At 32.1% G+C, this 16,590-nt stretch overlaps 1 protein-coding gene across 4 annotated transcripts in view; it reads left to right on the forward strand.

The window, feature by feature from the left end:
• Window positions 1–16,590, forward strand: part of LOC143046277 (coiled-coil domain-containing protein 57-like) — a 46,433-nt gene that overhangs the window by 16,991 nt on the left and 12,852 nt on the right. For all 4 annotated transcript variants that reach the window (XM_076219362.1, XM_076219366.1, XM_076219363.1 and 1 more), the window contains exons 7-11: window positions 9,158–9,315; window positions 9,751–9,825; window positions 15,032–15,232; window positions 15,636–15,794; window positions 16,390–16,552. In XM_076219362.1, coding sequence (XP_076075477.1) covers window positions 9,158–9,315; window positions 9,751–9,825; window positions 15,032–15,232; window positions 15,636–15,794; window positions 16,390–16,552 — 756 coding nt within the window. The remainder of the gene's footprint in view (window positions 1–9,157; window positions 9,316–9,750; window positions 9,826–15,031; window positions 15,233–15,635; window positions 15,795–16,389; window positions 16,553–16,590) is intronic.

Here is a 16,590-nt window from a genome sequence, read left to right on the forward strand (position 1 = left end):
TCCAAAACATATAAATGAACTAAAATTATAAAACATACAAGACTATCAAAGACCAGAGGCTCCTGACTTGGAACAAGACCAAAAATGTGGCGGGGTTAAACTTGACTGTTGTCTGCTCTATGGTCGGGTTGTTGTCGCTATGACACATTCCCCATTTCCTTTCTCAGTTTTATTTGTGAGATCTCAACCCTCACTCTATATCTCTTGCCAAATATAGAATAAAGAAACACTTAGTAATACACATATTAAAATTCACACATCCCCTCCCAGCCCTCACCCAACCCAAATTATACAGCCTATTTAAATTTACCGAAATTTTTAATGTAGCTTGTTCATTCAGATTTGTGCATATTTTTACTTTCAATGTACCTTTATTTACAGTGCTAAGCAAAACATCATTCCATCATATGATAAATTATACAAGTCCAAATAAAAACAAATTTATTTCATCATCTGTGTCTATAAATAAATATTTTCTGGCAAATCACAAAATAAGTGAACATTAATATTTTAAGTTATTTTACTGTTCATTTTGATAAATAAATGATTACTTTTTAATTTCCAGTGATTGATATTACCTTCATGAGCGGTCATCTGCTCATTTTTAATTTCAAATCCTTTAGGTGTTTAATTGTTTGCTATTTTGCACGACATGATAGATATAGGTCTGATTATTGTCAGAATAACGTTTCCTGTTAGGTATACATGTCTTTTAATGAACTGTGAAATATTCTTATTTTTGTTTTTAAGTCCTGTAAGTTTAAAACTGTTTTTAGTGCATAACATAATCATTTGGTGACGAGGAATTTTACGTTAACAGTCCATAAATGTATAGTAATTTTACAGTTGATGATTGTTCTCCTCACGTTTGTTTGTTCATCTCACTTCTGTAGTCAATCACAATAAGCTTGTCACAATAAATTATCAAAAACAAATTATGTACAATTGGCTTTTGTAACCTTAAATAGCCTGTCCAGTATGTTGATGTATCAAACGAACTATATCATATTGTTCAATAGTATCCAGAAGATCGATTAATGGATGCGGATCCTCTTTGGAGAAATAATTTCTTTTCCATAAATATTTGAACAAATCAGAAGGAAACCTGAGATGTGAAAATTCTTCATCCTCCGTAAATTCTTCATGATCCAATTGTATCACTAACTTCATTTTAGAAACATCTTGTTCATCCAACATGTTTGATAGCTTTAAGATAAATCTAGTAAATTCTGATGACATTTTAGTCGACATGCTTCATGTATGAATATGATTAGCTATGTACATGTATGTTCTTCCAAGGAATGAACATTTGTTTTTTAACCCGAAAGATAAAGGAAAATATTCTATGACATGATAACATAATTCAATGTAGATATTTTAAGTGTTTTCCGGCCACAAGCCAAAATATTAGAATAAAAAGGAAATCACTTCAATTCAGGGCACTTGACAAGATCATTTTAAAACTAAGTTTGCACTTCTTTTCAGGAAAATAATCTAAACAAGTACATATCCATGTATCATTTTACACTGCATATAAGATTGACTACAACATTTGAACTTCATGGTTTTTTTTTGTGGCTGGTAACAAAAGTTGCATTAAGCAAAACATAGGTATTACAATCTAGATCTGGCAGCAGGTTTGGTGACAACATTAATGGCGTAAACTATTTGTTTAAAGCTTTATATTTCAAAATGTAGAAGACCTTGATGCTTCATACTTAGTGTATATGGGTTGCTGCCCCTGAATTGGTAATTTTAAGGAAATTTTGCTGTTTTTGGTTATTATCTTGAATATTATTATGGATAGAGATAAACTGTAAACAGCAAAGTTAGATTTACAAATAAGTCAACATGACCGAAATGGTCAATTGACCCCCTAAGGCAGCAACCATTTGATTTTCTGGGGGGGGGGCTATGGTTTTTTTTTCTGTGCCAACTTTTTTTTTCGCCTTCGGCGAAGAACAATCTATTGCGACAAACCGAAGACAATTTTTTTCTTTCAATTTTAGCATTACATATAGTGGCAGCTGAGGGTGAAACAAACAATTTTTTTTACTCAGGGTCCAAAACAAATTATTTTTTTCACCAAAACCTGGAAACAAACTTTTTTTTCCAAAAAAAACCATAGCCCCCCCCCAGAAAATCAAATGGTTGCTGCCTAAGGAGTTATTGTCCTTTATAGTCAATTTTTAACAATTTTCATAAAATTTGTAAATTTTTACTAACATTTTCCACTGAAACTACTGGGCCAAGTTCATTATAGATAGAGATAATTGTAAACAGCAAGAATGTTCAGTAAAGTAAGATGTACAAACACATCACCATCACTAAAACACAATTTTGTCATGAATCCATCTGCTTCCTTTGTTTAATATTCACATAGACCAAGGTGCGCGACACAGGCTCTTTAGAGCCTCTAGTTTTTTTTATAGTTGGGGGAAAACACCTCAAAATTTAATACTGAATTGATGAGAAGGAGACACACAAATAAACAGATTGACTTTAAACACTTTTTTACACATTTGCCTTCTGTTTTTTGTGAAATAATGGTATCGTGAGCTCTCCTTTACATAATTTACGTTTCTTTTACAATTTGGAAAAATCTCTATTACAAAATATTCTAAATATATCCATGTATCATTTTACACTGCATATAAGATTGACTACAACATTTGAACTTCATGGTTTTTTTTTGTGGCTGGTAACAAAAGTTGCATTAAGCAAAACATAGGTATTACAATCTAGATCTGGCAGCAGGTTTGGTGACAACATTAATGGCGTAAACTATTTGTTTAAAGCTTTATATTTCAAAATGTAGAAGACCTTGGTGCTTCATACTTAGTGTACTATACCTTTTGTATTCGTCTGTCATATATGTCCATACTCATTTCATGGTTCAGTGACTGCTTGTACACTTATTATGAGTAATTATAATAATAAATTCTTTATTTAAAGAGGGTAAATTAGATAACTAACACTAACTATAAATTGGATAACTGTATTTGCTATGAGTTCCTTGCAAGGTCTACATGTCTGAAAGGTAGGGTTCACCTGACCCTGTCCTTATTCCATGGATCAGGGATCAAGATTAAAATTATGAGGTCAAGTCTGCATCTCAGATTCTATGAGCAATAGGTCAACTATATTTAGTATATGGAATGATTGTGAGGAGTACATGTCTGTCTGACAGGTTTAATTTGACCTTGACATCTATGACCTAAATATATTGGTTCATTGGACAATGTTTAGTTTTTATGTGTTGGTCTATTTCTCAGATACTATATGTATAAGCAATATAACAACTTTATTTGGTATATGAAATGATTGCAGGTTTACATATCTGTATGACAGGTTTATCTGACCTCAACCTCATTTCATGGTTCCTTAGACAATTTTATTTGGTTTAGTCTATTATATTAAAGTATAGTACGATTGTTAGGTGTCAATGTGTGTCTGACAGGGTTATTTTGAACCTTGACCTAATTTTTTCATGGTTCATTGGTCAGTGATAAGTTTTTGGGAAAGACGGCTTCAAGCCATCAATTCCCTATGTGGCTGGCCAGACTTCCAAGTCTCTCACGTCACTCATTTTTAGCTCACCTGTTCGTACGTCGTCCGTCGTCGTCGTCAACTTTTACAAAAATCTTCTCCTCTGAAACTATTGGGCCAAATTAAACCAAACTTGGCCACAATTATCATTGGGGTGTCTAGTTTAAAAAATATGTCGGTGACCCGGCCAACCAACCAAAATGGCCGCCATGACTAAAAATAGAACATAGGGGTAAAATGCAGTTTTTGACTTATAACTCAAAAACCAAGCATTTAGAGCAAATCTGACATAGGGTAAAATTGTTTATCAGGTCAAGATCTATCTGCTGTGAAATGTTCAGATAAATCAGACAACCCATTGTTGGGTTGCTGCCCCTGAATTGGTAATTTTAAGGAAATTTTGCTGTTTTTGGTTATTATCTTGAATATTATTATAGATAGAGATAAACTAAAAACAGCAATAATGTTCATCAAAGTAAGATTTACAAATAAGTCAACTTGACTGAAATGGTCAGTTGACCTCCTTAGGAGTTATTGCCCTTTATAGTCAATATTTAACCATTTTTTGTAAATCTTTGTAATCTTTTACAAAAATCTTCTCCTCTGAAACTACTGGGCTAAATTAAACCAAACTTGGCCACAATCATCTTTGGGGTATCTAGTTTAAAAAATGTGTCCGGTGACCCTGCCATCCAACCAAGATGGCCGCCACGGCTAAAAATAGAACATAGGGGTAAAATGCAGTTTTTGGCTTATAACTCAAAAACCAAAGCATTTATAGCAAATCTGACAAGTGGTAAAATTGTTTATAAGGTCAAAATCTATCTGCCCTGAAATTTTCAGATGAATTGGACCACCCGTTGTTGGGTTGCTGCCCCTGAATTGGTAATTTTAAGGAAATTTTGCTGTTTTTGGTTATTATCTTGAATATTATTATGGATAGAGATAAACTGTAAACAGCAAAGTTAGATTTACAAATAAGTCAACATGACCGAAATGGTCAATTGACCCCCTAAGGAGTTATTGTCCCTTATAGTCAATTTTTAACAATTTTCATGAAATTTGTAAATTTTTACTAACATTTTCCACTGAAACTACTGGGCCAAGTTCATTATAGATAGAGATAATTGTAAACAGCAAGAATGTTCAGTAAAGTAAGATGTACAAACACATCACCATCACTAAAACACAATTTTGTCATGAATCCATCTGCTTCCTTTGTTTAATATTCACATAGACCAAGGTGCGCGACACAGGCTCTTTAGAGCCTCTAGTTTTTTTTATAGTTGGTGGAAAACACCTCAAAATTTAATACTGAATTGATGAGAAGGAGACACACAAATAAACAGATTGACTTTAAACACTTTTTTACACATTTGCCTTCTGTTTCTTGTGAAATAATGGTATCGTGAGCTCTCCTTTACATAATTTACGTTTCTTTTACAATTTGGAAAAATCTCTATTACGAAATATTCTAAATATATCCAACTAGTGACGTCATGGTTGGAATTCCACACTAGGCAGAAGCAGGGATAGCCTTTACTCATTATTAAAATCATTCACAGAAATTGTGTACAATTAAGAAATCGGTATTCGCTTATTTAAAAACATAAGTATGTATGCTGTAGATGATTCAAACATGCAATGCTTTGATTTGTAGGTCATCTTTCACGGTAAACAAAGGGGATACATGGGATTGGGAAGAAAAACATCAGTTTTCATTCTTTTCTGTTACTGTATTGAGAATCTCTCATCCAATACAGGAGCACCTCAAATTAATGAGTAATTATCCAACTTAAGAAAAGTTTATTTATCTGAACACTAAAAATCTGATATTTATTATATGATAAGTAGTCTTCCATTAAAACAAAATTTTGTGTACTAACATAATCATTGCAATGGTAAAAAATGGTATAAAATTTTCAAATGGCTTTTTGTGGTTTAAACATATTTAAATAGAAATTTAAAACTAAATAGACTTTTCAGTCCTCACTTTATTGGAGAAAAAAATTAAAAATCTTAGAGCCCTGTCACAAAAAATGGAGAAATGCTTTAGCTTGCAGTTCAGTGGTATACAATAAAAAAAAATAAAAGTATATTGTTATAGTTATTGAATGAAAGAATTCAATTGAACTTTAGATAATTAACTTTCAACTTTGATTAAATGTTTTGAATTAAAAGGTGCCAATCTCTTTTATTGGTCCAAATTGGCTCTATGATGAATTCTTGACTAAAGAAATGAAATTAAATTAACCAGCATTAATTTCAATATTATCAACCTTTTTACATGTTTTTCTAAATCTTTGGATGAAGACTATCAAAAGATACAAAAAAATATTAGAAACATTGGCCGTCTTTTCCCTCAGAGCTTTTAAGCTCTTTAATTTTTTGGAAAAATGACGCTTTCAGCGGCATGATTCCGATACTATTGACCTGAACTTCCATTACATTTCTCTGCCTTCCGCGCTTGTTCGTATTTACTTTCCATTACATTTCTTCACCTACTGCGCTTTGTTTCGTATTTACTATTTTACGTACAAACTGGAATCTGCTTGTGTTATCATATTGTGTACTAATCATCCCGGAACCAGCTTACATAATTTATTTACAGAATAAAACATTTTGATCTGTTCATATGTTTATTGCTACCACAATGGTATTATGAGCTTTCCCTTTGTTATATTTTTCATAAGCTTTTGCTTTTATCTACGTAACAAACAAATAGATCCGTTTTGACATGGTTCTGGACTTTTCACACACCAATGATCAGCAATCGCTAGACAAAAAAGTTCTCCTAAATAATGTCAGCCTTTCTTACCATTTCAACTTAACAACCATTAAAAAAGTACTAATCGGAATCACCTTGACATTCATTGGATATATACTGGTCTTTATCCAGATTTACATAGTTTTGAATAATCGGAAATTAATACCAACGCGGTGTGTATGAATCATTTGATTATACATGGTCTCTGTACCTTCTTATTACCAAAAAGATCGAAGTGTACGAACACGATGTTGTTAAGAAACTCATAAATCTATTTTTATAACTTTATTGATTATGTGAAATAAAACTAAAACATTGTTAAAACATTAAAGATATATAATTAATCGGGGGAAAACTTGATAGTCTTTTCGTTTTACAAACAACTGCCTTTATTATAAGAAAATATAATGTGTCCGTGTTGGTTCACTTTCTACTGGTTACAAGACGGATCAAAGTACCGAAAATAATAATTGCGACTGGTTTACGTTTCTGATTGATTTTTAAGGATAAATGTATAATTATCGATCTCGATAGTTTAGACATTGTTACGTTCGTACACATTTATTTGACGATCTTTTCTGCATTAATTGTCAATCTAAACTTCAAATATGTTCAAATAACATATGACGTTATATTTCTTACTAGTCCGGTCGGGCTAGCGATAATTAAAATTTACTAGTCCGAGCTGAAAATTTAATACTAGCCTAGTCTGGGGCATCGGGCTAGTGATTAACGACGCAGACTCGTCACTGGGCCGGTCCGACTCTTCTTTTCTTCTTCTTTAGGTTTTCAGTAGTCCTTCATTATCTGAAGATTATATACTGTTAAGATATCTTTGTCTACAAAGTTACAGCAGCAGAGTCTGTAACAGACTGTATCTGTATGACATGTGAATAGATTGTCGATGTTGATGCTGGCTTTAATATAACGGTTTGAGAGATCGCTGCCAATTTATTGGCCGGTTGTGAGAACAGATTTGAAGCTCTCTACATTTGATGCGTGCACAACAGTGTCGTCTAGCTGATTCGACGCGATCACTGTCTTACAAATGCAAATTAATATTGTACGGTGTTTTACTTGGTGGAATGTCAAAACACTCACAGTTAGAGTTATTCTTTACTTGCTTTTCCACAATAATTGTTGCGTGGTATTCTTTGAATTTCTCAGCAGTTATGGTTCTCTTCGGGCATGCTTTTTTGAGGAATTCGTCTGGTTCAATAGCGTGAATCAGCCCCTCAACTACTTTTTACATAAATACTAATTTTGGCTTCAACACCTTGTTTCGTCCTTGTCGGGAGATCTTTTTGTAAGTAAGTTCCAGTTTGGCAAGCATTTTGGAGACATATTCTCTTGACTTGTAATCTCTGGTGATAAATTTTTCCGCTTGACATGTATCCTTTCAAGCTTGTTTATTTTTGTTACCGAACAGGGGGCGTATACTATGGCTCCATATTAAATTTTGAGATCAATTCCAAAAGGCCTAGTTCATTGTTCTAATCTGACACAAATTTCAATAACTGGAATGCCACCCAAGTTGAATATATGGTGACCCATTATAACAGCATAATTACTTGAAATTGTGTTTACCGTAATACCATGATGGTTCAATACAATGGCATAACTTAAATGGAGACAGAAATTTGACATGAAAGATGGTGGTTTAGTGCAACATAAAAAAACTAGCTAACTATGATATATGGTTAAAGAATGAATATCAATTATATGGGTCATGGGCAGAGTTGTTAAATCAATATGGCAGAGAAGTGGTTACAAGTTTCATACAAAGCGACCTGACTGACATGAAATAAAGAATCAAAGGAGTATCCCTATTTGTCTAATCTTTAAGGTGAAATAAAACTAGTATAACAACATTATGCTATTGTGTAAATCTACAGAAATCGAATTTACTTCAAGTAAAAGAAATAACTATGTCACTAGTAACTTATGTAATGAGTATGTGGGTAATTAGTCCTATATATAACACCTCGGGAGCATTTTTTACTATTTCTATTTACTGTTCTGATAAAAAAAAATTACTATCATTATATTATTATTAATTTAGTATGTACAAAAGAACAGCCAGTAGTCATTGGATATTGTAGATCATTTAAATAATCTTGACCTATTTATTAGTACAAAAAACAGCTAGTAGTCATTGGATATTGTAGATCATTCCAGTATTCTTGACATATTTATTTGCACAAAAAAAAAACTAGTGAGTAGTCATTGGATACTGTAGATCATTCAGGTAGTCTTTACCTATTTATTTGTACAAAAAAACAGCCAGTAGTCATTGGATATTGTAGATCATTCAGATAGTCTTGACTCTTGACCTATTCATTTGTACTAAAAAAAAAACGGTCAGTTGTCATCTTCACTTCACACACACATATACGAATATCAATTATATGCTTACGAGACATGTTGCAATGTTAAACGTATTACAGTATGTGAAAATCAAGACTTGCATAAATATATCCCAATATTAGAGGCAGTGGCGTCATTTTTCCTCAGAGCTTTCAGCTCTTTGATTAATTTTTTCAGTTTATTAGATACTATAAGCAATAGGTCAACGTTATTTGGTGTATTGAATGGTTGTAAGGGGGCTGTCTGTCAGTGTTCATTTGACTTGACCTCATTTTCATTAAAATACATTGATCGTTTGTAAAAATCAATGTTTTTTTTTATTTCCATTAATGTTTTGCTACAAGTATCACATAAACTTAACAATCAAAACATACATAATATTCATGTTATTATACTCTTGCATATTGGTTTCTTTAACCCTATAAGGAAGCTATAATTTCCAAACTGTATAAAAATCAAAATACTTTTTTTCAGGCCAAGTTACTTGCAAAGGAACTAGAAATCATGAAGTCAATGCAAAGAAAGAATTCAGATGAATATAAACAGGTGGAAACAAGCAACTTACAGCTTGATAAAATATTGAAAGAGAAAGACTGGGAGCTTGCTGATTGTAAAGCTATGTATACTGCTAAGTAGGTACATGAAAAACAGACAGACAGACATTCAAACCAACAAACTCCAGACAGACAGACATTCAAACTGACAAACTCCAGACAGACAGACATTCAAACTGACAAACTCCAGCCAGACAATTTTTCTAATTTCAGATTTCAGAAATTAGAAAGAAAATTTCTTCAAATATTATTTTTGAGGGGATAAATATTCAACAGCATAGTGTATTGCATAAAAGCAAAAAAAATTTTTTAAGTTCATTAGACCACATTCATTCTGTGTCAGAAACCTATGCTGTGTCAACTATTTAATCACAATCCAAATTTAGAGCTTTATCAAGCTTGAATGTTGTGTCCATACCCCAACTGTTCAGGGTTCAACCTCTGCAGGAGTATAAAGCTACACCCTGCGAAGCATCTGGTTACCTTTATAGTAATAAATCTTTTTTACTTCAGAACAACAGAATTAGAGAATAGATTGCAACAGACAGAATTGTCTATGAATAGAATGAAGGAAGACTTTCAAAGGAAGTAAGTTGTCCTAGTTAATAGGTTATTATTATACATCAGTCATAAGTAAATTATTGTAATTATTTAAAGTATTAAGATAAACACTTGTCCTCAATCACACCCTTCCGTCTAATCAAGGAAACATACAATTTGACAGTTGCGTTGTTGCGTTGTTTCTTTTCTTTCATTTCCTTGTGTATTCACTTAATTGCACTAGTATGTCTGTGGGTAAGTAAGTTTTGTCTGTCTGTAGAGAAACACAGAAGTCATTTGGTTCACTTTACATTAATGACATTTCTAGCTCATTGATACTGTCAGAGAAATATAGATTTCACCACTGCAACAAGTGTGTTACCATATTTCTCCACTCAAGACAGTTAGATTTTTATATTTAAAGTGCAAGTCTTGCCAAGCTTTATAAATGCTTTAAATTTAACAGTTAAGAGTGAAGAAATATTGAAATACACAAGTTATAGTGCAATGTAGTGGTGGAATCTGTTTCTCTAATGATTTTTATCCTTCTTTTTCAAACATTTGCGGAAAGTTGTGTTCTTTATATGATACGTCATTAGGTATGCTCACATTTTTTATGACATTACAATAGAAAAACTCAGAGGAAACCAAGAAAATTTGACGTCATATTTTAATTTTGACCAATCATTTGGCGAGAACAAAATTTTCACTAGTGAGGAGAAATATTTTTCTCACAATGTTAAAAAAATGTGAAAATAGCCCAAACATGACCACTAGTAACAAAGTTGCTAAATTTAAGCTCCCCTTACATAGTTTACAAGATACGTTTTTTTTAAATAAAAACAAGTTTGTCGCACAGTATATAAGCTATTAATTATGTTTAATAATTCCTTGGACTTTTTGAAATGTAAGGATTAACATTTGTTAGAAAAGATATGACACAGGGTTTCCCCTGGGTCAATTATTTTTTTCGCCACCTCTTTCGCCAAAACAATATATTTTTCGCCACTTTATTATTTTTTTCGCCAAGTAACATAAATATATTTTTCCTGTTGTGCCCTTTTGTACTAAGAAATAATTTTTACAACAAAACAAAAGCTTTTATCACATGAAATTGATCCCTCTGAGGCTCATTTCATGTGTAGTCATTACATTGAAGGGTTACTCTCATTCGAGGGGTTGTTCCCAGCCTTTTGGATAGATTTTTTCATAACGACAGTTTTCTTTTCTTGACCATCGTAAATGAAAAAGTTGAGACGTACAACTATGCTTGAAACACGTGCATGTGTCACTCAAACGACTTTATTAAAGTCAAAGGATAAAAGAATTAAAGTTTTAAATCGGAGATTTTTCTTGCTTTTGAACAATTTTCGTCACAACAACAGCTTTCTTTTCAAAACTATCTTTAAAGGGAGAGATGTCAAAAGTTTGCTTCAAACACGTGCGTCGCAAAGATGTAAATAAATTCTGTATGTGACATTTATAGCGGAAGCCATTTGACCATATCATTTTGTGAAACAATTCAATCAACACCTTTATTAATTAGTCCTTTGTTGTCGATAGCTATAAAATGCAATCAGCTGATTATTGATTTTCTGTCTAAATCTTAATGAGGTCAAGGTGAATTCCGAGTATTGTCTGATCGGGTAAAGTCCAAGAAACTCGAAAAAAAGTAAATAAACAAGATGGAGGAAAATAAATCGGTTTATATATTTCTTTCGCCAAATTCTTTCGCAAACGACGAATTTTTATCGCCACAATCATTAATTTTTTCGCAAATTGCGAAAATGGCGACCGCCAGCGGAAACCCTGTGACAAATACGGGGTAACACAGAGTGTAAAATTGTGTTCCCATTTTGTAAATATTTTCCAGAGCAAGTACTCCAGTACTACTCCATAATATCAATTAGTACCAGTACTTTATATGTAATCTTCACAGAGTTTACAACTCTAAATTGTTTATGTTAAAACTACATTTATATTGATGTTTAGTGTCAAGATTATGCTAGGATCATGCACCAATAGATACTATACTTTTCCAAGTAATAGATTGTTCCACTTAAAGCACATGTTATGAAAGTTACTTAAATGAATGAAATAGACTTCCTATACATAACTGTTAAAAGCTATTTGACAGGATAGAAGGATAAGAGCTAAAATGTTCCTGTTGATTGCAATGGACAGTATATTTATAGGAAACTAAAATCTATGGCATTTTACCTTTGAATGATATAAAACTTTAAACTATTTATAGCATGTATGGTTTTTGTCGAGCCTGCAACTTTTGTTGCAGAAAGCTCGACATAGGGATAGTGATCCGGCGGCGGCGGCTACGGCGGCGGCTACGGCTACGGCGGCGGCGGCGGCGGTGTTAGCTAACTTCTTAAAAGCTTTATATTTTAGAAGGTGGAAGACCTGGATGCTTCATACTTTGTATATAGATGCCTCATGTTACGAAGTTTCCGTCAGTCACATGTCCAATGTCCTTGACCTCATTTTCATGGTTCAGTGACCACTTGAAAAAAAAGTTCAAATTTTTTGTAATGTTGAATTCTCTCTTATTATAAGTAATAGGATAACTATATTTGATATGTGCGTACCTTGCAAGGTCCTCATGTCTGTCAGACAGTTTTCACTTGACCTCGACCTCATTTCATGGATCAGTGAACAAGGTTAAGTTTTGGTGGTCAAGTCCATATAAGCAATAGGGCTAGTATATTTGGTGTATGGAAGGACTGTAAGGTGTACATGTCCAACTGGCAGGTGTCATCTGACCTTGACCTCATTTTCATGGTTCAGTGGTTATAGGTAAATTTTTGTGTTTTGGTCTGTTTTTTTCGTACTATATGCAATAGGTCTACTATATTTGTTATATGGAATGATTGTAAGGTGTACATGTCTAGCGGGCAGATGTCATGTGACCTTGACCTCATTTTCATGGTTCAGTGGTTTTAGTTAAATTTTTGTGTTTTGGTCTGTTTTTTTTCATACTATATGCAATAGGTCTACTATATTTGTTGTATGGAATGATTGTAAGGTGTACATGTCTAGCGGGCAGATGTCATGTGACCTTGACCTCATTTTCATGGTTCAGTGGTCAAAGTTAAGTTTTTGAGTTTTGGTCTTTTTATCTAATACTGTGAAAGTACTTTAATTCGTGGGTATCAATTTTCGTGGTTTTAGCAATATTTACATGTTCGTGGGTTTTTAAATTCGTGGATTTTAGTTTTCTAAAAAAAATTTAGAAAAATTAAAGCCTTTAGAAACGAAAGTTACAAATAGTCTGAATTGAAGGAAATTGTAAAGTAAACATTGATCCTGGAAATCGTAATGACAACACTAATTAACCCAAGATAAAGTGATCATCAGATTAAGGACCATCAAAGGTGTTAATTAGGCCATACACATGTCACCGGTTTATTCCTTGAATGCCAACATCCTTTGTTCTACCGACAATTTACCTGTAAAATTATGTTGGCGTTCAAGGAATAGGTGCAAGTAGTTATCACAACAAAAGTGCATGCTTATCAAAAAAATCATACTAATTAAACAAATAGGTAAATACAGGTAGCTAAATCTAGTTCATGTTTGTTAAGTTGTAAAAAATCATATTTTGCTGCTCCTGCTTGAACAAATATGGATTCTCTTAAAATGAAACTTTCAAAAGTGTTGCATCACAAAGTCAGGACTGTAAGGATTCCAGTTTTCACAAATTTTACAATAGACTCTTTGGACTTTGAAGGTTTTTTTTTCTTCAATATTTCTATAGTTGTGTTCTGTAATATCCTTAGAAGTAAACTATTTTTTAAATTTCATTAATTGTACAACTGAAATCTTCATATAGTTTATGTTTTATAAAAATAATAAAATATTTAGATTTATATGGAACTAAACAAATCTCTTATATCCTTTATTTAGTTTGAAATAATTGTATTAAACTAAAATTTCATTAAATTTTTAATATTTCTTATGTTAATATTAACATATTCATTCCAAACATATTTTTTTTATTAAAAGTAATGAAACATTTTAATTTTCTTTATTTTTTTAAATTCATAATAATTTTACCCCTAAAATCTTCTATTTTTCCTTATGAGAAAGTGATCAAATGTTGCATTTCTATAAATTTCATTAATTATTTTTAACAGTTAAATACTTATAAAAACACCTATTGTTATTATATAAACATCTATTGAAATATTTTTGTTGGCATTCAAGGAATAGGTACCATATAGAATGTTGACATTCGAGGAAGACACCTAAAGAAATCAGTATCATAAACAAATGCTGTAAGAATATCTATAATTGTCAAATAATTCTTATTTTAAAATCAAGCCCAGCATGAAATTAATTTTTCCCATATGTACGAGAACTATGAGGATATTATAAAATGAACACTTTATTATACTTGCATATCAATACCGGAAATCTGACTTTCATGGAAAAAAACTTTTTTTATGAAAAGAAAATGAAAAGATTAAAAGTTGTACAGTTTAGGTTATCAAAGATTAAATGGTTATAATCCTGCATGCAGTTGTAGTTTTGCCATTAAAGTATTCTGAAATTCGAGGTTATTCAATATATTCTCTAGATCATATCAGTAGTCACCTTGATGGGGATCTTTCCATGTCTTGATTTGGACAATGGTTGTTTTATTTCGTTGGACACTTAAATTCGTGGATTAAGTCATCCACGAAAACCACGAAAATTGGTACCCCACGAATAAAAGTACTTTCACAGTACTATATGCCATAGGTCAACTATATTTGGTGTATGGAAATATTTTATGATCTTTATGTCAGTAGCGCAGGTTTTTTTTGACCCTGACATCATTTTCATGGTTCATTGCACAGTGTTAAGTTTTTTTTTGTGTTTTGGTCTATTTTTCTTAAACTGTAAGTAATAGGTCAACTATATATGTTGTATAGAAGCATTGTTAGCTGTACATGTCTGCCTGGCATGGTTCATCTGACCTTGACCTCATTTTCATGGTTCATTGGTCTTTGTTTAGTTATCTTGGTTAATGTTAAGTTTATGAGACAGTTGTAATAAAGCTTTATACTTAGGACTATCTACATAATATCAATGATTAGTATAGAAGGCGAGACATTTCAGCGTGTGCACTCTTGTGTGTTTTAAAGATTAGGTCAGCTTAAATAGGAGAACGTGGGAGGTACATATAATTGTATGATTGCATTTTCATATATAAGTAGTGATTAGAAAAAGGAATGACACATGACTGTTTTTTCTACAGACATGCTGAAATGGATAGATATGGGCGTGAAAAGGAGGCAGCATTAGCCAAGGTGAAGGAGGGGTATGCTGAGAGAGAACAGTCACTTCAGAATACAATCAGAGACCTACAGTCAAAGTTAGAAGACAGTCAAGTGGAAATAAGAAAACTACAATGGTCTTATTCTGATCTACAGAAAGAAAAAGAAATACAGGCTGAAAAGTGAGTATTGAAAAAAAACCAGGTATGTAAGAATACATACATGTGCAAAATTGGTACAGAAATGCTATTGGTTTTGATTATGTTCTATAAAAAGAACTTACATCAGACTTAATCTGAGTCACATAGAAAATTTCTTTAATATACAAAAAATCTGATTATTTACTTGTGCATATATATAGTGGAGCCAATAAAATTTAACTATTTGTTTAATATGATAGAAATAATCATATTGTAATTTGGTTTTGAATGTTTTACATGTGACTAAATACCTATTTATATATATATACATTTTATTTAGCTTTCTGATCAAAATTTTTTCTTTTCATTTTAAATTTAAAAATTACAAATCTGTAAAGAATTAAGATGTCAAATCAAAGAAAAAAACAAGTTTTTTGTTTTTTAGATTGAATGATGAGATTGTACAATTAAAAGAGAAATGGGATAAACAGATTGTAGAAGTGTCGAGAAGTCAGGTCAATAAAGACATAGAAGTTCAAACTCGGAGAGAAAATGAAGAAAAACTGAGGGCAGAAATAAACCAAAAGAAACAGGATATAGAAAGGTTTGTGTGTTTAACAGGATGCAGATGTTTAGAAGATTTGTCAGCTGTTTACAACCCTGGCCTTTGGACTTTGGTGTAAAAATATCTTATTAGCCATCAGTACCACTTCTTAGTCTCATACTGGTACAATGTTTTGTTTGTAACTATTTATCTTTTACCTTCAGATCATGGTGTTGCCCATCATTGACACACATATATATGTATATTATTCTTATTAGTTTGGGTTGTATGTTATTAAATAAGTCATTTGCTTTTAAAATAGTATTTGTACTGTGTAGGAAAATATGAAATTTATTTGCAGAGATTTAGAAACACAGAGAAAAAACTCAGCTTGCCAATAAGTTTTATATTTCCCTACTCTGTACAAATATTGTTTTTATCCAGCCAATTTGATATTGATCTGATACGTACAGTATTTTTTTTATCCCAGCTGTTGAGTTTGTTTTTTGAATGAAAAAGACATGCCTTAAAGGTGAACCGAATGTGCATGTAATATTTGCTGCTGAAGATTAAACTTTTCATCTACCTAATCCTGTTTTTGCCTTTTATCATTATAAGTGAAAGAGTTGACCACATTTGGTGTACATTTATTCAGGTACAAAAAAGAGTTAAGCCAGGCAGCTGACAGAGAGGCCAGTTTAGACAGGAGTCAGGCTCAATTAGAACTTGACTGGCAGAGAAGATTTGAAGATGTAGAGAGAAACCAGTATGAAAAATCAGAAGAACTGATACAGAAACTAACCAGAAATAGAGATGACGTGAGTTTTAGAATAGAATTGAATGTTATATCAGTGAT

This window comes from Mytilus galloprovincialis, chromosome 9 (assembly GCF_965363235.1).
Source record: "Mytilus galloprovincialis chromosome 9, xbMytGall1.hap1.1, whole genome shotgun sequence".
Classification (NCBI taxonomy): Eukaryota; Metazoa; Mollusca; class Bivalvia; order Mytilida; family Mytilidae; genus Mytilus; species Mytilus galloprovincialis.